The sequence below is a fragment of the Hakea prostrata genome, chromosome 10, assembly GCF_041222555.1.
Source record: "Hakea prostrata isolate BN-2017 chromosome 10, UWA_Hpros_2, whole genome shotgun sequence".
Lineage (NCBI taxonomy): Eukaryota > Viridiplantae > Streptophyta > Magnoliopsida > Proteales > Proteaceae > Hakea > Hakea prostrata.
In genome coordinates, this window is record NC_142609.1 from 49089354 (window position 1) to 49111457 (window position 22104).

Below are 22104 nucleotides of genomic sequence, written 5' to 3' on the forward strand. Positions count from 1 at the left end.
AATACACTCCTGAAAGGAGTTGAAAAATGAATACTTACAAAATTATATGACCTTATCCTTTCACCCACAGCTTTTGAGGCTTTTTATTACCAAGAAGAAGTTCGTTCTTGTTTTGTTTGTTTTCCTTGTGAAGTCATACGGTGCTCATCATGTGACTAAACATGTAAACGAGAAAACTAACAAAAGCTTTGGGCTTCTTTCCCCTAATAATGACAAACTCGCGACCGCTGAGAGAGAGTCGTGTTGGTTGGATTATACAGAGAAAATAGAATAAGGGATGTAAAATATTAAAGAGTGACCACGTGAAAGCAACAATTATTGAGAATTATAAATTAGGATCAGGACAAACCAATTTTAACTTGAAGGTGACAGCCACAATAAAATATTCTTCCCTCATTTTTCTTGGCTTCACTATCTAAGTCCATTGTCATTAGATTCAGAGTAGATGTTTTGAAACGTCTCTCTGTTTCGATGGTGAGAGATCACCATTGAACCTGATGATGAAGCCAAGGGTCACGATGTGAATGCAAGTTAATTCCTAGGGTTTTGTGGTTCCTCCTCCTATTTTCCAACGGAGATTTTTTGCATCCACGAGGTTTCGATACACGGAAATGTTTAAATCAAACTACTTTTAATGCAAGAATTGTGATTTTTACAGATTTCAGATTTTTTTTCTTTCTAGTATTAATATTTTAAATAATAACAAAAATGATACAACCATGGATTAGTCATTCTAGGAACACTTTCCGTGTAGTTTGCCCAGCTATGAAAGTGTAACCCACCACAATAATTTTATTGATTTCTTAAGTCTAGCCCTAATAAGGGAATTGGTTCATCCTGCACTTCTTTGAAAACTGATACTTTTGACAGGATCTGGCAAGACACACGTTGCTTTTGACTCCACTAAAAAAATATCTATTTTGATAATTCGAACTCAAAAGATAATTTGGGATGAAAAAAAATGCAAAATTTGCAAAAACCCCTCTTGAAGGACCGGGAGGAAGACAAGATTAACTCTCTTTTTTGGTATTTTTTTCACATTTTAATTGTGTTTGCTTTGCATTCATAAAAAGAATAATACGAACTAAAAATTCAACAGAAAGATGTTGCTTAGAAAGAAAAAAAAAAAGTATATTTTTGAGGCCCTAAAAAGAGAGAAGGTATATAGACTAGAAGTTTGAACCTATGACCTACTTAAATTTACTATTTCTATATTAAAATAATAATAATAATAATAATAATAAAATAAAATAAAAAAGCCACCACTATGTTAAAATACATCCACCCACCATTTTAGTTTAAACATTATAAAGTTACAAACCCCTCTTTAAGATTTCTTTTAAATTTCAAAAAATCGATTTCAACTTGAAATGCATAAAAAGCAAAACAAAGTAAATCTTTTATCAAAACAGAGTAATTCAATTGGTAATAAGAAATTACTTTTTAGTGAAGAAATTGTGGGTTCAACTTTCGTTGGTGGCATATGTATTATTCTCATCCCCATCCCCATCTTTTATATATATAAAAAAATCCATTGTAAACAAATAATTAAAAAAAAGACAGTGTTTCGCAATACAACAACTATTAATGGCTGCGCCAATGGTAGGTTAGTCAAACAATTAACAACTCAACTCCCATGGGGAGGTCTTGGGTTCGCACTCATCCGGTGGCACATATATTAGTAATATTCCCCCTCCCCATAATATCAACTAGCCAACTCAAAAAAAAAAAAAAAAAAAAAAAACTATCGATGGCTGGTCCGGTTTGATCTGGTCTATCTTTTGAATTTAATGCCTCAGCACACGTACAACTGGATAATGATAGCTTCTTATTCGTGCCGCCAAGTGGCTTGGACCATTACTATTTTCCGAGGAGTGCCAAGAGATTAGTCTAGAGCCAAGATGCTAGTTTGAAATCTGGATTTCAGGGAGAGTTAAGGGGTCAATCCAAAGATTGAATTTCGAGAAGAGTAAAGCGGCTAGACAAAGGACTAAGTTGAACTCGGTTGACGCTAGTTCATACGGTTCACACCGGTTCGGAAGTCTTAAAAGTGATTTGATATAACAAATAGAGTTATGTATAATTTGGACAATGTGCCAACCACAGGTTGAATCCGGTTCCCTTGGATTTACATGTTCTTCGGACATAAGCGCAAGGGCACAGTCGGACCAACCAATCCTTTTGTCTTATCTGTAAGCTGATCACATGCCGATACATTAAATACCGCATTTAATACTCTAGGCATAGCCAAGATTTCTTCCCATTGAGTAAAAAGAATAATTATACAAGCAACAACAATTGGGCTTAACTAAACGCATACTCAACCAACAGTTAGATGGAGCAGGCTGGAGCATGGGGTTAAGTATAGATGGACATATACAGTCCGTCAATTTTGGCAAAGGTAATACGAAAAGCATCTTGGAGGCACCAAAGGGACACAGATTGGAGGAACAAGGCAAAGGAACTGGATTACAAGTACAAGAAACGGACCAAAATGCACATGCAGAGCACTATACCAGGCCCTCAAGAGAGACAGGACTTAGGGAACAGACAGCCATGGATCTAGCCAAGAAAACCAAGAATGTGAACTATCATATTTTCCCAAATCCGATGCTTCAGATATATTTTGGAAACTATGCTGCTATAGGTGCTAATCTGATGGATGACTGTAATAGAACAGCTAATATCTGTAACTGCTTTTAATTTGAATGCATTTTAATTTTCATAAAAAAAAAAAACACATACCCAACCTTGTTTTTGATGTTCAGCATACATTTTTCTTATCCTTTCGGTGGATTGAAGCAGAAACACGTATGCTGAACATCAGTGTATTGGAGCGGAGGTTTGAGATATCCAGAACAAGACAAAGAATCAAACCACTATTAATATAGCCTGGTATTTTGTGGATTTTTATTTGCAATTGGACAGCCGCGAATGGTTCAAGATTTCACCTCATTTATTCAACGGTTGGGATTAAAAGTGAGGGGATATGAATGTAAATATATATATTTTTTATTTTTAACCTTCAAAGGTTTTGTATCTTGCTGATTTACAAGTTGATCTTAAGTTGTAGGAAGCTAGTGTTACTCAGTTCTAACTTCCAGTGACAATCTGGGATTAGGTAAACACCATTTTATTCTTATTCTTGGTCTCAGAGTTGATTGGTAGAGGAAACTACGTACTATGTAATTTCTGTGTGCCACTAAAGAAAATTTAGCTCTTGAAGAAGTATTGTCCACTTGCTCCATTTTGTCTTGGAGAGGTATGTCTCTTTCTTTCTTTTTCTTTTACTTCTCAATTTCCCTTTCTCTCTTTCTCTCTTTTTTATGTTTTATTCTTGAGTAAATTTCCCGGAACTTGTTGATTTTTGGCTGGCTCTCCGTCCCTCTTGGGCTGCTCAGCAAACGAGGTCTTGTGATTTAGAGTATAGAACACGTGAGACAAAAATCAAACATGAGAATGCGAATAATTTGGTCACGATACTTCAAAAAATTCTCAACATCAGAGAATCATGTTCTTGAAAATACAGAAATTGGAAGATCAAATTAAAAAGTATTGTAAATCAAAAGTAGAAAATTAATTAATTTTTTGAAAAATAAATTTAAAATATTAAAATGGGAAAATAACTAAAAATTGAATTCGAAAAACAAAAGCATAACTTTGAGAAAGGTGAAATTGGAGAATTAGCTGAAAAACAACGTCATACAACCAAAGAGAAAATAATGCAAAAAAAAAGACAAAACACAACGGGAAAGGTTATTAGCAAAACAAACTCCATATATATATATATATATATTAGAAACTGAATTCTTTTTTTTCTTTGGTTGAAGAGAAAATGAACTCATGAGCCTATTCTTTTGTGAAACCTTTTTCAATCTAATTATAGTTTGACTTTGGAAGAAACATTATTTGGGTAACCAAACAGATTTCAGAAAAAAATTTTATGACAGAATTCAAATAACTAAATAATTTTGACATGAATTAAAATCAAATATAACAGAAAAATAATATGTTTATACCTATTAAAGTTGTGGACTGACTTCCTGAGGGCCCCTTAGCTTTTCTTGGTTGTGGCCAACTATTAATATGTGCATACCTGTGTTTTTGTTTTCTTCTCAGGTAAGTTTCCCTAGAACCTGTTGATTTTTTTGTACTACGGTCCCTCCTGGGTTGCTTGGCAAAAGAGATTTTGTGATTTTAGATTTGAAGGGGCCGGGCATCGGATAACTGAACATGTGACACAAAAATCAAATGTGAAACAAGAATGAGAACCTCTATTTTGTCAAAAAAAAAAAAAAAAATGAAAGCAAGTATCTTCATGAGAATATCTACACAATTGCAATTATTGATATTTCTGGTGAGACTACGAAGAATTAGGTCACGATCCTTCAAAAGATTTCTCAATCACCGTGATGAATTAGGATAAGTAGCAGCTCCCCACTAAAAGCTCTCCACCCCCTCATCTCAACTGTTGAACAGAGAAGGCAACCAGAGTGAAGCGGGTTCACACACGGGTTAGGGTTTCTTAATTTCTTACCTGTCCTCTTTTTATAAATTCCAATCCGGCCAAGGGCTAATTTTTATTTTTATTTTTATTTTTTTTTAAAGAAAATTTCAAACTTAATAGATTAAATTACTAAGTTACCCACTCGATCATCTAATTGTTGATTTCTTTGCAAGATAGGTGCCAGCAATAATGTGCCTATGCCGACGATATCCATGCAAACATGAACAAAATTTAGCAGATGTCGGATATTCCAACTAGATCCAGATATTTTTATACATCTGATTATTTTGAATTCGGATTGAATATTATCCGAAAATTTGGTAAACTAAACAAATTCGAATTAAGTCACTAATAACAAATCACACGTATCTACATACCTGGGCTCTTTGCTCATCTGGACAGAGATTAGATAGTTTTTGTGACCCTTGCTTGACACACCTACCTAATTAATATAAAAATTAATTTGAACTTCTGTTTCATTGAGGTAGCTCCTGTGAAACAACAACATATAAGAAAATTATGAAGCCAAATCCAAATGTATAGCCTGGTATCGAAAGAGAAGAAGACTAAGAAATGGACAAGACTGAATATCTGGTATCATTCATTTCATTAATTACGTAATTACATGAATCTGTCAAAATTTAAATTTATATTCTTCCTATAACAAATTAAGCCTTTATTCTCGTAGACTTGAAACTATCAAGTCTTGAACACAAACATAGACACAATGCAGACAAACAAGAACAAAAAACATAGAGTTAGCAACATCAATCTTGAACACGTTCTCCCTCCTGAAAAAATGAAGAAGCCAACAGGTTCTTTGGAAACTTTATTCAACAAGAAAACAAACAAAGAGGTAACGATTTCAAACAAGAGAAAAAGTGGAAGTTAAAACTTAAAAGTGACAGCAGGCGAAACAAATTAAGAAATGGTGTCGCAATTTATTTCCTCTGCCAAACAGCACGGAAACCAAGAAAAAAAGAAGAAAGAACAATTCCACTCCAAGTAAAAGTGGAGCAAGTGGAAAACACTTTCATGAATATTATGGACTATCAGTTTGGAACAAAGCTGGTTTACTTTATGGAAATTTGTACAATAAATACAAAAATGATCAAAACAAATCTATGAAGATTAAGTATTTATGGTGTTTAGTTATACCAACTTTTTGGGGGCATATTCGAGATTTCTTCACATTGAATAGAAAGAATAATTCTACATGTAACAATAATTGGACTTAATTAAACCCATGCCCAACCTTATATCCAAAGTTAGATACCCCTCTCTCTCAACTGAATAGTACTCTACAATTAGATCACAGCTCAAATTTTGCTTTCTTAAATGCATGTATCGACCTTTTCACCCTCATTATACGTAAAAGAACATATACTGGAGGAGGCAAATAGGAGGCTTTTGCTTGCTTCCCAAAATTCTTTGTAGAAGCCCTGCTGAAGGTCTTGGTCAAAATCTCCAACAACCCAAGCTGTAGAATTCTGACCCAAGCAGCTACTAGGAAACTAAAAGAATTGTATCTACTATGGGTTGATCTACCTTTGCCACTTTGAATTTTGCACCATAGATGCAACAAATCTGAAATTAAAAACCAATTATTCCATTGTAAATTTTCTACCAAATCCTTTTGAAACGACTAATCTAATCAAAATGAGGAGGGTATTACTTCCATGTAGTTTATTCTTAAAGAACTTATTTTCTACAATACAATATTAGTGAATTAAAAGAATAGTGGATAGCATACCCCTATGAAGAATGTAATTGACAATGTTGGTCAAGCGTTCACTTGCAGCAGCTGGATGCTTGATCATGAATTCAAGTAGAAATAGTCTCTGAAAAAACAGGTTAAGCAGGTTTCATACATTTAACCCTCCTCAAACCCTAATTAAAACTCAAGAGCTCCGTTACTAGGTACATACCGCCTTAATTAATACAAGATCCATGATGGAGTGTGAGATTATTCTGGGGACATTGGTGTGTGCAAGGGTACGTAATTTAGAGCTAGAAAGTACAAGATGGAGTGTGAGATTATTCTGGGGAGGCCAGCTAAAGTGTCTAAGTATAGGAGGACTAGGGAAGGAAAACATCATTGAGGCACTCTTATTTGAATTAAAGGATGGAATAGACCAAGCACAACTTTACAACCCAATAGCTTATGTCCCAATTTTAGTAAACATAGTTTGTAACATTAAGGATGCTAACCTTAATGGTTTTTGTGATACCACACTCCACCAATGGCTTACGTATCTAGCATCTGTGTCCTCCATAGATTATAACAAGACATTAAATGTAATAGATCCTACTAGGCTATGTATTTATTATCCTAAGTAATATCAAGTTTTTGTTTAGTATCTTATAAAATAAAAAAGAAAATAAAAAACTTCTTTTTTCATTCAGGTATCTCCCTTGAAACAGCTTATAAGAAAATAATAAAGCCAAAGCCAAATGTTAAGAAAGTGGAAAAAAAAAAAAAAAAAAAAAAAAAAAAAAAACCAGTATAGCCTCGTATTTTGTCAATTCCTGATCACAAGTTAACTAGTTAGCACTAAGTTACTTTCATAGAAATGAAACAGAAAATTCAGCATCTGTTTACAATAAAGAACGTTAGAAAGTATATTTTTTTTCTTTCTTTTTCTTATTTATTAAGGTGACAACAACAAACTGAAAAGGTTAAACTCAATAGAAGAGAAAAAGGCCTCACCACAAAGATCTGTGCTTAAATAGTTGCAGTAGATGGCAATTCGCAAACAGTTTGATATCCCATTTTTGAGTAGAAATGAAGCAGCGACAAGAAGCACTTAGTTATGCAAGAAATCAATGGGTATTTTTCACCAATTGATCAAACTTCGGACCTGATCAGCAAATTAACGGTTCTGTCTGTTAGTAGATTAGAATGTATGTGGAGAAATTATAAATTAAATTATTTCAACAGAATAGCTTGAATATTTGGTGTTGGTACCTTTTAACAACCAGTAAGGTCCGGAATGTCATTTTGAAGGCAAACTCTCTTACCGGGCCTCAACATATCTTCTTCCTCTTCTGCCATTGCATCAGAAACAGAGTCCTGTAGTCTTAAACGACTCAACACATATACTTTAGGAAAGTTTTCTTCGGATAAATCTTCTTCTTCTCCGTATAAATCTGGTACCATCATCAATGTATTTGAATTTTGACAAGGCGTTTGCGTACCAAGTTCCCTGTTCATGGACAAGATCTTGCAGAATTTTACCAGCCATCCATCTGCATCGATACGTAAAATCTCAATTTTATCATTTTCGTGCAACGGAACCCCGAACCAGTCGAAGCCTCTGAAATGGCAAATGTAGGATACCTCTCCATCAATACTATACTCGACATTCTGCTCTGACAGCGAATGCAAGCAACTGACTTTTTTATCCTTTTTGTGGATGGAAGCATAAATGTTTGTCCAAGTCGATTCCAAAGGGAACCAGGGGTGGCGTGAGATTTTCAGAACAAGGGAAAGAATAATACGTGACGTGGCCAGTGACACGTTCTCCGGTGAAAGTGGCCTCTGCAATTAAATAATATCAGGACAAAAGAAAACAAGTATCAATAATCAAAACAATATTTAGAATGATTAACTGGTATGGGTTTACCAAAAAAAAAAAAAAAAAAAAAAACTGGTATGTAGTTTCTATGGAAAACATGATACGGCGATTCGGGAGATGGCCGGCACCTGTATGTTCTCTTGAGTAAATGTCAAGTTAAAGGATCCTCCTACATCCAATTCGTACAATGATTCTATTTTCTCAAGACTTGGGATTTCCTTCAGCTTTTTGCAATTCCTGAGCCTTAATGTTCTCAACATTTTTAACTTTGACAGATCAGGTAATCGTACCAACGAATCACAATTTCTAATACAAAGTTCAACCAAACACGAGGGAAGCTCTAGGATGTATTCCAATTGTCCACAATTCCAAATCTGTAATTGCTTCAAAGTTTTCAAGTCTGACAAACTTGCTGGGAGGGAATTAAACTGTGTCAGAGAATTGATTGTCAGCTCCTTTAAATTTGGGGGCATTGAAAAATCATCATGAAATTTAGTAATAGCAATTTCTTGTAGTTGTATTCTATCCAAACATCTCATTCCCCCGAATGATCTTGGTAGCTTCTCTAGTGCCATGCAATATTCACAATCTAGTAACTCAAGCTTTCGTAATAGTCCAACACCATCGGGCAACTTCTTGAGTGAGTAACAGGATCGAAGAATAAGCTCTTTGAGAGAACACATCTGAGAAATGCTATCTGGGAGTTTTTTTATTTCTGTGCCTGACAAGTCAAGCTTTTCTAGGGTTTTCAAGTCACTAATGGAGTTAGGCAATTTCTTAAGTGATGTGCACGAGTCGAGAAAAAGACCTTTGAGTTGACTCAACTGCCCAATGGACTCATCTAACTCCTTCAATGAATGACATTCTTGAAAGTGTAATTGCTCCAAGGAAGGAAACCATGAAAAGTTTGGGGACTTTGGAAGGTCGTAACAGTTACTATGATCGAGAATTTTCAATTTTTGAAACCGCTGTAAACAAAGAGAAAACATACATATATTAAGATTTATAAAACTTAATATTATTATTGGGAAAAAGAAAAAACTCGAATGTTATACCTTATCTTTATCTGGAGGTCTAACATTCCAAAACTTATTAGAACCGTCATATGATAGCTTGAGACAAACTAATCTCCTATGATAGAAATCAGAAAGCTGGAAGCTTCTATCCATAAAACATTCAAACGAAAGAGTAACATGAAGGAATCTTAAATTGGGCATCAACTCCAAAGATTCTGTAGATAGATCAAAAGGTGCCTCTGGATCAGACAAGTAGCAAGGTGGCTCTGGACCATGCATGTAGCTCATGCCTTTTATTGTGTCAGTTTCCTATAATAGAAAATAACTCAATTAAATGGAAATTGTTGGATACCAAAACTATATTAAGAAAAAGGGGGGGGGGGGGATGTGTTTAGGTGTTACCTTGTGTCCTCTTAATACTTCCACAACGTCGCCATAAGACCATAGCCTACTACGCTTGTCTGGATTTTCGCGGCTTTCTTCTAAGACAATTTCTCTTCCCATGTTTCGGATGTAATCATGCATTATCAAGCATTCACCATCAAACTTTAGAAGAGATCTTTTTATTAATCTGGATATTGCTAGTTTTGGATTAAAGCCAAGAGATTCCCATATGGAAACTAAAATTTCCTTTTCCCATCCAATGAAAAAGCAAGCCGCATCAAGAAATATGTTTTTTTGATAATCATTTTCCAAATTGTCATAGCTTATCTGTAGCCTTCTTTGGACTTCTCTAGGAGGAATTTCTTTCAACGTTTTTAATGCGGATTTCCATTCATCTTTGTCACTTAGATCTGACATATAAGACCCAAATACCTCTAAAATTAAAGGTAACCCTTCAGAATGGTGTACCACATCATGTGAGAGTTGCATATAATCTTTTGGAGGTTGGTTATTTTGAAAAGCATGCCAACTAAATAGTTGAAGAGAATGCTCAAGATCTAGCAATTGAGGCCTGTATATTTTTCTTCCATTAACTTTAGCCAGGTCCAAAAGACATTCATCCCTTGTTGTAATTATGACCTTACTTCCTTCGCCAAACCAATTGAGATTACCAGCCAAAGCGTCTATTTGTTCTTTACTGTCAATGTCATCAAGTACAAGAAAAACCTTTTTCTGGCTAATTCTTTCTTTTATTAATCCTTTTCCTCTATGAAGATCTCCTATGTCAAAATCCACCTTGAAAATATCCTTTAGGAATTGCTTTTGCAATGATACTAGACCCCCAAACTGTGTTGCTCGTTCTCTAACATCTGAAAGAAAACATCGATAATCGAAGATTGAAAGGATTTCATTATAGACAGCCTTGGCAAGTGTCGTCTTCCCGATACCACCAAAACCACAAATTCCCACGAATTGAACGTCATTGGAGGCAATATTTAATAGTGAAGATAGATCCTTTACTCTAGAATCCATGTCAATGCGGTACTCGCCCTCAAGCAAGCGTGTGTTATTGACCAATTCCCTTAGAGCCCTTTTGACAACTAATTCAACTACCTCTGCTTGATTCCTGTAGTTATTTTTATTAAAAAATAAAACCACAAGAACAAGCAAAGGGATGAAAAATATCAAGTAAAGAGAAGAAGAAGCTGAATGGAGAATCTGCTGAAATTAAAATCAGTAAAACTCTAACAACTACAAAACGAACAAAAAATTTAGATACACATAATGAGACTTAACTTAAGAAAAAGTTTGTGTGTTAGAAACTTACGTAGTATTGTCGAGAACTTCTCCTTTCAAATTCCCTACCACTCTCAAAGCTTCCTTCCAGCTCTCTACTTTTTTGGGATCAAACTTCTTCTGGTGTTCTAGGAACGCTTTCTCAAAAGTTCCGGTCTGATGCCGAACATCCGATGGGTCAATATTGAAGAATATCGGTAGGATTATTTGGTTGTTGGATTCATAGCATTGAACTATCTCAACAAGTTCTTCCAGACACCATTTGCTATCTGCATAACCTTCGGAGAAGACAGGGATTGAGATTTTGGAACCCCTGATGGCTTCATAGAGGGCTGGGCCAATTGCTTCTCCAATCCATAGTTTTTCACTATCAAGAAAGGCATCGATTCCTTTGTCCTTCATAATTTTATAAAGGAATCCAATGAAACTATTGCGAAGATCTTTGCCCCTAAAGTTGATAAACACATCGTAAGTTGAAGAAGATTCAGTTACGGAGGCAATAGAGGAGGAAGAAGAAGCCATGATTGCGATGAAGATTAGTTGTTGAAAGAGCTCTTTCTAGCTATCTCAACGAAATGTAGTACCTTGCTGATTTCTAAGTTGACCTTGAATTGTAGGAAGCTAGTGTTGTTCAACTCTAACAATTTCCACTGACGGGCTGGGATTAGGTAAATGCTGGCCTACCAAGTGGAGTGAGGTTTTTTTTTTCTTCTTGATCTTAACAGTTGATTGGCGGGGGAAAGTATTTCGCAACTTCCGTGTGCCTTGAAAGAATAAAAGCGTTGTCCACATGCTTTGCTCCATTTTAACTTGTAGTAGTTGGTATGTCTGTTTCTTTGTTTTCTCGGTTTCTGCATTGTTTAGTAACAGGAAATTGTCACATCCTCATGGGAAAGCACCAAAATGTGTGTGACCACATTGCGTTCAAAAATATCCGAGATTTCACGGGCATTAATATTTGATTCTATAAATATATAATGATTATCAACAAGCTCTCCACTTACTTTAATCGAATTATCTGATTAATTAATTTATAGGGATTGGAATATCTAGTCATCAGTTCTTGTTTGTTTGTAAAAGATTTTTATTACCAGAAAGAAGGAAAGAAGTTCTTGTTTGTTTGCCTGTGGAGTTAATGATGGTACTCACAAAAAAATGTTCTCCCTAAGTCCCAATTTCCAATGCCAAACAACACGGAAACCAAGAAAAAGAAGAAAGACTGAAGACTAGTCAAGAAAAGAAACCCATAATTACAATCTTGTACTAGAAGTGGTTTGACACTGAACTAACGGCCAAGTCACTTATCCATCATCAATTTTCACATTATTATTAATTTTCTTTTGAAATGGTCAATCCATATTAATTATTATGTTTTGTAAATATTTTTGATTTTCTTTAGTAATACAAGTTACCATTTACCATTTAAATATCCCTTCTAACCCTAATAATTTCTCTCATTCCCCTGGTTACATGCTTATCGCGTTAAACACCACTACGAAGAAAATGAATTTCTCAACTTTTTTTTCCTTCATTTTAGGTAAACAATTTCTCAATTAGAAGACTAGAATCAGGTAAGAAATCTATCATCAAATTCAATCATCTATGTCACATGGTTGAAAAAAAACAAAGAATATAACTATGTTCCCCTTAATTGAAGGAAATACAATACTGCTTGATCATTAGGTTTATGACAAAAAAATAAAAAATAAAAAAATTCACCAGGCCTTATATTTTGAAAATGCATCGCTCTGATTATTGAAAGTAAAACCCTATACCATAGAAAGTTAAAAGCTACGTGCGGATGACGTTGCTTCTAGCGCCCACACAGGCAAGGCTAGCCAATCCTTTTGTCTTAAAAGCTAACATGTCGATGCATTAAATGTCTCATTTAATGCTCTAGGAATATGTACTAATATTTCGTAGGTATACATTCAATGTGTTGTGCATATCAAGGGATCTTCCAGCATCTAGTATATTATATATGCCTAGAGCTTGCTTTTTGTCCTGTAATTGGGGCTCTAGAGAAAGTGTTGTGGCACTGACAGCCACCTCCCATGATAGCATACGATGAAAGTTGCATAAGGACCCAACCTCATGAAGTGGGAATTTTTGGGGGAAAATTACGTGATTAGCAGCTTTTAGGTTTCCCCTTACAAAAATAGTCGCTCAATGTTTCATTTTATAAAAATAACTAAAATTTAATTTGCAATTACAAAACTAGGCAAAATAATGTTTTTTGACCTTTTTGGACATTTTTATCCCCTAAAATTGACCATATCGGCATAGGGGTGAAGATGTCCAAAGAATATAAAAAATAATGATTTTTTCCTTTTGGACAAAATAGTGATTTTTTACTCAAATGTTATCAGTTTTCGGAATAAAAAATATTCAAAGAGGTAAAAAAATCAATATTTTGATTAGTTATGTAAATGTAAACTCAGTTTTGACTAATTTTGTAAAGTGAAACATTGAGTGACTATTTTTGTAAGAGGAAACCTAAAAGCAGTTAATCACGTAATTTTTCCACTTTTTTGGTCCTCACACATCCAACAGTCAATAATTGTCAAGCAATAATCTAAATATCCCCAATCTCCAAAGGAACTGGTAACACTCATTACTGCGAAACACCTAGCCTATAGTTAAATATCTACTCGGAAATTTATTCTTCATGGCAAAGATTCATGTTTTTCCTTGTATGATTTGACCTTTGGAAATTTTTTCTTGTCTGACTTGACCTTCGAAAACAACTGCACAATCCCTGAGTCGACCCAAACTCGCTCTCTAGTGAATTAATATCTTGAAACAAGATTCTTAATCCATTGTGTAACCGAAGCTGACCGACATTGAAACAACAAACAATTTAACCCATCATGACAGTTTTATTAATTTAGTACAGCCCAAGTAAGAATAGGAAACTAGCAATTCATCTTGCTCTCCCTTAGTAACTTGCTCTCCCTTAGTAACTTGACATGACTTGCTAAAAATATTTCGTGTTTGATTCCATCAGAAAAGATTTCTTTCGCTAGCTGGTGCTCAAATATACCTCCAAAAATAAAATATGAATGCAAATTTAACAAAACAAAAGAAACCCCTCTTTGAAGGCATAGTCCTCTAGGGAGGAAGGTAAGATTATCCCTCGTTAGAAAATTTTTTTTTTTTCACATTTTAATTGTCTTGTATTGATAAAAAGAATTTTGGAACTAAAATGATATCTTTGATCTCTTGTAATTTTAGACCTTATGCAATAGATGTGACCATTGCTACAGGAAAGTCCAACGCTGTTGGCCACTTGGACTTGGTAAAAAGAACCTATTTCCAAAGTCTAAAAATTTTCTGTGAGAATGGAAAGACAGAAACCGTGTCAATTTCAGGCTGTATACTGCCAATGGTAGGTTAGTAGATTAGACCGTATGGGGAGAAATAAATTAAATGATTTCAACAGAATAGCTTGAATTGGTGCTGGTACCTTTTAACACCCATAAGCTCTGGAATGTTATTATGAAGGCGAATTCCCTTACCGAGCCTCAACATATTTCCCTCTTCTGCCATTGCATCAGAAACAGAGTCCAATCTTAAACGACTCAAGACATATAATTTAGGAACGTTATTCATCACTTCTTCTTGTTTTGTATTTTCAGAGGGATGTATTATTCCAGTTTCCTGAACAAGCAATGGATGTTGTAGCATCTGCTGGTTGGATAAATTTGGTACCATCAATGTGTTTGAATTTTGACAAGGCGTTTGCGTACCAAGTTCCCCGTTCGTGAACAAGATCTCGCCGAATTTTACCAGCCAGCCATGGGGAGCATCAATACGTAAAATCTCAATTTTATCATTTTCGTGCAATGGAACCCCGAACCAGTCGAAGCCTCTGAAATGGCAAATGTAGGACACCTCTCCACCAATACTATACTCAACATTCGAGTTCTTCACTGACAGCGAATGCAAGCAACTGACCTTTTTATCCTTTTTGTGGATGGAAGCATAAACATCAGTTTTGGGTGGTTCCCCCCACCCCGGCCCATTCCATAGAGAACTTGGGGTTGGGTGAGATTTTCAGAACAAGGGAAAGAATAATACGTGACGTGGCCAATGACACGTTCTCCGGTGAAAGTGGACTCTGCAAATAAATTATCAGGACAAAAGAAAACAAGTATCAATAATCAAAGAAGTATCAATAATTGGTGAGTAATTTCCATGGAAAAAATGATACAGGGATTAGGGGTGGCCGGCACCTGTATCTTCTTTTGAGTAAATGTCAAGTTAAAGGATCCACCTGCATCCAATTCGTACAATGATTCTAATGTTTCCTCAAGGCTTGGGATTTCCTCCAGCTTTTCGCAATTCCTGAGTTTTAATGTTCTCGACATTTTTAACTTTGACAGCTCAAGTAATCGTACCAACGAACCACAATCCTCAATACAAAGTTCAACCAAACACGACGGAAGCGCTCGGATGTATTCCAACATTTTGCATTGAGAAATCCTTAATTGCTTCAAAGTTTTCAAGGCTGACAAATTTGCTCGGAGGGATTTGAGCCGAGGCAGAAAAGTGATTTCCAGCTCTTTTAAATTTGGGGGCATTGAAAAACCATCATGAAATTCAGTAATAAAGATTTTTTCCAGTTGTATTCTATCCAAACATCTCATTCCCCCGAATGACCTTGGTAGCTTCACTAGGATGGAGCAATCTCGAAAATCTAATAACTCAAGCTTTTCTAATAGTCCAACACCATCGGGCAACTTTTTGACTGAGGAACAGTCTCGAAGAATAAGCTCTTTGAGAGAAGTCACCCTAGAAATGCTGTCTGGGAGCTCTTCTATTTTTTGTAGACGACAGATCAAGCTTAATTAGTGATTTTAGATCACCAATTGACAAAGGCAATTTCTTGAGTGACTTGCTCTGATAAAGAATAAGCTCTTTGAGAGATGTCATCCTAGAAATGCTGCTTGGGAATTTTTCTATTTTTGTAAACGACAGATCAAGCTTAACTAGTGACTTTAGATCACCAATTGACTTAGGCAATTTCTTGAGTAACCCGCAGTCAAAAAGAATAAGCTCTTTGAGAGAACATATCCGATAAATGCTATCTGGGAGCTTTTCTATTCCTGTGATTGACATGTCAAGCTTCTCTAGGGTTTTCAAGTCACCAATGGAGTCAGGCAATTTCTCAAGTGATAGGCACGTGTTGAGAAAAAGACCTTTGAGTAGACTCAACTGCCCAATGGACTCGTCTAACTCCTTCAATGAATGACATTCTCCAAAGTGTAATTGCTCCAAAGAAGGAAACCATGAAAAGTTTGGGGACTTTGGAAGGAGGTAACAGTTACTATGATCGAGGATTTTCAATTTTTGAAATCGCTGTGAACAAAGAGAAAACATACATATATTACTATTTATAATTTTAATATTATTATTGGGAAAAAGAAAAAACCTGAATGTTATACCTTATGTTTATCTGGAGGTCTGACATTCCAAAACGGATTAGAACCATCGTGTGATAGCTTGAGACAAACTAATCTCCTATGATAGAAATCGGAAAGCTAGAAGCTTCTCTCCATAAAACATTCAAACAAAAGAGTAACATGAAGGAATCTTAAATTGGGCATCAGCTCCAAAGATTTCGTGGATAGATCAAAAGGTGGCTCTGGATCAGGCAAGTAGCTCATGCCTTTTATTGTGTCAGTTTCCTATAATATAAAATAAACTCAATTAAATGGAAATTGTTGGATAATAAAACTACATTAAGAAAAGGAAGGGGTGGGGGGGGGGGGGGGGGATGTGTTTAGGTGTTACCTTATGTTCTCTCAATACTTCCACAACGTCACCATAAGACCATAGCCTACTATGCTTGCCTGGATCTTCACGGCTTTCTTTTAAGACAATTTCTCTTCCCATATCTCTAATGTGATCATGCATCATCAAGCATTCACCATCAAACTTTAGGAGGGATCTCTTTATTAATCTAGATATTGCAGGTTTTGGATGAAAGCCACAAGCTTCCCATATGGAAATTACAGTTTTCTTTTTCCATCCCAATGAAAAAGCAAGCCGCATCAAGAAATATGTCTCTTTGATAATCATTTTCCAAATTGTGATAGCTTATCCTCAGCCTTCTTTGGACTTCTTCAGGAGGAATTTCTTTTGACGCTTTTAATGTGTCTTTCCACTCATCTTTGTCACTTATATCAGACAGATACGACCCGACTACCTCTAGAATTAAAGGTAACCCTCCAGAATGGCGTACCACATCATGTGAGAGTTGCATGTAATCTTCTAGAGGTTGGCTATTTTGAAAGGCATGCCAACAAAATAGTTGAAGAGAATGCACTTGATCTAGCAATCGAGGCCTGTATATTTGTTGTGAAAAAGTACAACGCAAGTGTACGCTGTCGTAACAAGTAATATAATGATAAAAGATCGATCCCTCGAAGACTATAGAATAAGTACCAAATTAATTATACCAATTTTATTTGAACAAATAATAAGAACGATAATTATTCTAGACTATATTGCAAATTGAAAGTTAAATTGAGATTATTAATTGCTAAAGACCTAGGGGTCAGATTTCACCATAACTAAGCATTCCCACCCTTTTCTCCCTCTTTATAATTTGAGAAATATTTTCCTGATTGATAGTCGAGATTCCCTTTCCTATCTATTAGTCTCTCTCGAGTACTAATAGAAATTCCCTCAATTGCTAACCCACTATATTTCTATGTGGGTTACAACAACTGAGAAATCATTAAATTCTGTGGATTCCCATGTAACAACTACACAAACCATGTAAGTATATCTCTATCCTATATGTAATTCATGGCTTTTACTCCAATGAACTAAACACATAAATCCCCTCTCAGTTCATTATGATTAACAAATCAGTTGATTAGTGGCCAATTAATCAAAAGCATGAAGAATAGAAGTAAAAACTCAATCAAAGGAAACAATATTCAAAATTATATTGATGAAGTCAAGAGTGAGAATTCAAAGATAGGCTACATCTGATCCCTAGAAAAACTAAATTAGTTCATACTAGAAACTAAAAACATTACAGAGGAGTTCAAGAACATTGAAAGAAGATCAAGAAAAACTTATTCCCAAGCTTCAGATCTCCAAAGCCAACCAACGTCTCCTGGTTTGATCTCTCCGCTCCTCCAAAGCTCCCCAAAAACGTCCTCCCCCTTCTTCCTGGAGTTTGCTCTCCTTTTATAAATTAATTAAACTCAGAGTTTGAATCAAACTCAGAGTTCTTATCTGACTTAACCAAGGAGTGTCTTGACGTATGAATCGGACTAACTTAGAGATCTCCAATGCATAATCCCACCGTTGGATTTGAAGACCAAGAAGTCGTGAAGCTCTCCTCAAAAAATCAGCTCGATCGGACACCATATGACCATCCGATGAAGATCTTGATCAAAACTGGACAGAGACCCTCAAAATCGGGATTCTTCTATCCTTCTTATTTGAATTGGATTCTTCTTCCTCTTTTCCCTTCTTTGATCAAATCCTAAATAGGAAATAAAACGTAGAAGCATGCAAGGACTCATTCTCTTTATGTTTTTGACTTGAGGTAGGACTCTTGCAATAATACCCAGATTTGATTGATAACTTCCTACATGTAAAAGTAATAAATCTTTATTAGAATTTGTTAGGAAATATATAAAATCACCAAAATTATAGAAATTAAAGGAAAGGGTGCAACATATTCATTTTCATATCATATTAGGGTAAATTGATATAAAACAATTGTAAATACATGGAAATATAATAAATTAATCATATAAAATAATATGTATGAAATCAACTTATCAATATTTTACCTCCATTATCTCTAGCCAAGTCCAAAACACGTTCATCCCTTGTTATTAAGACCCTGCTTCCTTTGCCAAACCAATTGAGATTACCAGCCAAAGCATCTATTTGTTCTTTACTGTCAACGTCATCAAGAACAAGAAAAACATTTTTCTTGCTAATTCTTTCTTTTATTAATCCTTTTCCTCTTTGAAGATCTTTTACCTCAAAGTCTTCCTTCAAAATATCCTTAAGGAATTGGTTTGCAAATACACTAGACCCCCAAATTGTGTTGCTTGTTCTCTAACGTCTGAAAGAAAATATCGATTACCGAAGGTTGAAAAGATGTCATTATAGATAGCCTTGGCAAGTGTCGTCTTCCCGATACCACGAAAACCACAAATTCCCACGAATTGAACGTCATTGGAGCCAATATTTAATAATGAAGATAGATCCTTTACTCTGGAATCCATGTCAATGCGGTACTCACCTTCAAGCAAGCGTGTGTTATTGACCAATTCCCTTAGAGCCCTTTTGACAACTAATTCAACTACCTTTGCTTGATCCCTGTAGTTATTTTATTTAAAAATAAAATCACAAGAACAAGCAAAGGGATGAAATATCAAGTAAAGAGAAAAAGAAACTAATTGGAGAATCTTCTGAAATGAAAATCAGTAAAATTCTAACAACTAAATAACGAAAATATTATGTATATACATAATGAGACTAACTTAAGAAAAACTTTGTGGTTTAGAGACTTATGTAGTATTGTCAAGAACTTCTCCTTTCAAGTTCCCTACCACTCTCAAAGCTTCCCTCCAGCTCTCTACTTTTTTGGGATCAAACTTCTTCTGGTGTCCTAGGAACGCTTTCTCAAAAGTTCCAGTCTGATGCCGAACATCCGATGGGTCAACATTGAAGAATATGGGTAGGATTAGTTGATTGTTGGATTCATAGCATTGAACTATCTCAACAAGTTCATCCAAACGCCATTTGCTATCCGCATAACCTTCGGAAAAGACAAGGATTGAGATTTTGGGACCTCTGATCGCTTCATAGAGGGCTGGGCCTATTGCTTCTCCAGTCCATAGTTTTTCACTATCAAGAAAGGCGTCGATTCCTTTGTCATTCATAATTTTGTAAAGGAATCCAATGTGTTGCGAAGATCTTTGCCCCTAAAGTTGATAAACACATCATAAGTTGAAGAAGATTCAGTTGCAGAGGCAACAGAGGAGGAAGAAGACCATAGTTTACTGGTACATAGTTTCTACGGAAACCATGATAGAGATGACATGCACCTGTATAATCTCCGGTTTGAGTATGTCTCAAGTTATGGGATCCTCGCACATCGAATTTGTACAATGATTCTATTTCCTCAAGGCCTGGGATTTCCTTCAGCATTTTGCAATACCTGAGCTTTAATGTTCTCGACATTTTTAAGTTCGACAAATCAGGTAGTAGTACCAATGAACTACACTCTTCAATACAAAGTTCAACCAAACATGAGGGAAGCGTCGGGAGGCATTCCAATATTGGACATAGAGAAATCCTTAATTGCGTCAAAGTTTTCAAGGCTAACAAATTTGCTCGGAGGGATTGAAGCCATGGCAGAAGATTGATTTCTAGCTCCACTAAATTTGGGGGCACTGATAAATCATCAAGAAATTTTGTAATACTGTTTTTCTCCACTTGTAGTCTTTGCAAACATCTCATTCCCCCGAATGATCTTGGTAGCTTTACTAGATTGATGCACTTTTGAAGATCTAATACCTCAAGCTTTTCTAATAGTCCAACACCATCAGACAACTTCTTGAGTGACTTGCAAGACTCGAAAAAAAGCTCTTTGAGAGAAGTCATCCTAGAAATGTAGTCTGAGAGTTCTTCTATTCCTGTCAATGACAAGTCAAGTTTCTCTAGGGCTTTCAAGTCACCAATAGAATTAGGCAATTTCTTAAGTGACTTGCACCACTTGAGAATAAGACATTTGAGTTGACTCAACAGCCCAATGGAACCGTCTAAGTCATTCAATGAATGACATCCTCCAAAGTCTAATTGCTCCAAGGAAGGAAACCATGAAAAGTTTGGGGACTTTGATAGCAAGCGACAATTACTATGATTGAGAATTTTAAAATTTTGAAACCGCTATAAACAAGGAGAAAACATACATTTATTACGATTTATAAAACTTAATATTATTATCAGCAAATTGTACTTGCACTCCAAAATGGATGCCTTAAAGCACTGACACCCCAACTTTATGTTTAAAAAGTACAGAGACCCAAAATTGGATTTTCATTGGATATATTTGTCCAATTTGTCACTGAAAACCTTTCAAACAATGTTTATTATAGGAATATTCTTTAAAATTAACAGTGATTTAATCTAAACTTTTAAATATGACTGATGAACATGTGTTATTTATCCAGAGGATTAATGACTTGATGACGACGTACTTGGATTGTTATCAAGAAAACTATCAAATTAACCCATCACCATCAAACAGTATTTTCTTAATTTGGTTCAATCGTCCATCTTATCTCTGCTTTGATGACCCGAGCAAATTTCATCCATGAGACTATTATTTTATTTCTCTGTAATTCATAACAATTGGAAATCTTAGGGGTGTTAATGGGTCGAGTTGTGTTGGATTAGCTTAAATCCAATCCTAGGGACCTAAACTTTCAAACCTAAATTATTATAATTATAAATTTATTTTTTCCTAATGAAATGACTAGCAGAGAAAAGTAGCTTCGACGTGCCTCCATGAAAACCAGCTCCATCAGGAAAATGAGATGGAGATAATTTTACAGTAATTGCAGAGTAGACGTTCAAATAGCTCAGGTTACTCTCTTGGTTTATAGATCCATCTTCATCGCAAAGCACCATTTGGTCAGTGTGATTAAATTGCCTTCAAAAAAAATATTCACATATTTCACGGACATCAATATTTTTAATAACATAAGTATATAATAATTATTAACAAGCTCTCCTCTAACTTTAACCGATCAACCTGATTAATTAATTCACAGGGGTTGGTTGCTTTGTTGAGTTATTGTGCTCACGATGTGATCAAACCTGCAACTAATAAACTTAATCTGAAACCTAACAAACGCTTTACATTTTCTTTCAAGAATGGGCAAATTACATGTAGATTTTTTATATTCTTAATCAATTACATCTCTATTCTTGTGAAAAAAATCAATTCTTGATATTCGTTACGGTTAAGAATTGAAAGCTATAAGTGGACAGCTTTGCTGGAGTAGGAAAAAAACATTTATAATTGATTTTTTTAAGAGTAATAAATGTAATTGATTTCAAACACAGGGCTCTCTATATATGATTTGCCCTTTAACAATAGGAAATTCAAAGTTTACATGAAATCTGTTCGTTAATTAGGACTTAGATATGTTTGCGTTTTTTAGTACTTTTGTCTTTTTTATGTATTCAACGGTCAAAATCGAAATCTCGACCGAAATTTCGCTCGACAGTCCTGAAGCAATTTCCGAGAAAAAGGCCTCACTACACAAATCTG

At 35.3% G+C, this 22104-nt stretch overlaps 1 protein-coding gene and 1 pseudogene across 6 annotated transcripts; both read right to left on the minus strand.

The window, feature by feature from the left end:
- Positions 1–4226: 4226 nt before the first annotated feature.
- Positions 4227–11505, minus strand: LOC149003700 (disease resistance protein Roq1-like). 6 transcript variants are annotated; one of them, XR_016170166.1, is made up of 8 exons: positions 10813–11505; positions 9504–10611; positions 9141–9410; positions 8214–9053; positions 7476–8048; positions 7218–7368; positions 6261–6348; positions 4227–6094 (listed from the first exon to the last, which is right to left on the minus strand). XR_016170166.1 is itself a non-coding variant. In XM_089136536.1 (6 exons), exons 1-5 carry the CDS (start codon positions 11301–11303, stop codon positions 7479–7481), a joined length of 3279 nt encoding a protein of 1092 aa, XP_088992662.1. In that variant the 5' UTR covers positions 11304–11505; the 3' UTR covers positions 6998–7368; positions 7476–7478. The 6 variants fall into 6 exon arrangements, 2 of the variants coding, with proteins under 2 accessions (XP_088992662.1, XP_088992663.1); XR_016170165.1 differs by having other exon boundaries at positions 4227–6348; XR_016170167.1 differs by lacking the exon at positions 6261–6348 and having other exon boundaries at positions 4231–4998.
- Positions 11506–14216: 2711 nt separating this feature from the next.
- On the minus strand, positions 14217–20006 carry LOC149003701 (TMV resistance protein N-like; annotated as a pseudogene).
- Between the last annotated feature and the right edge of the window lie 2098 nt (positions 20007–22104).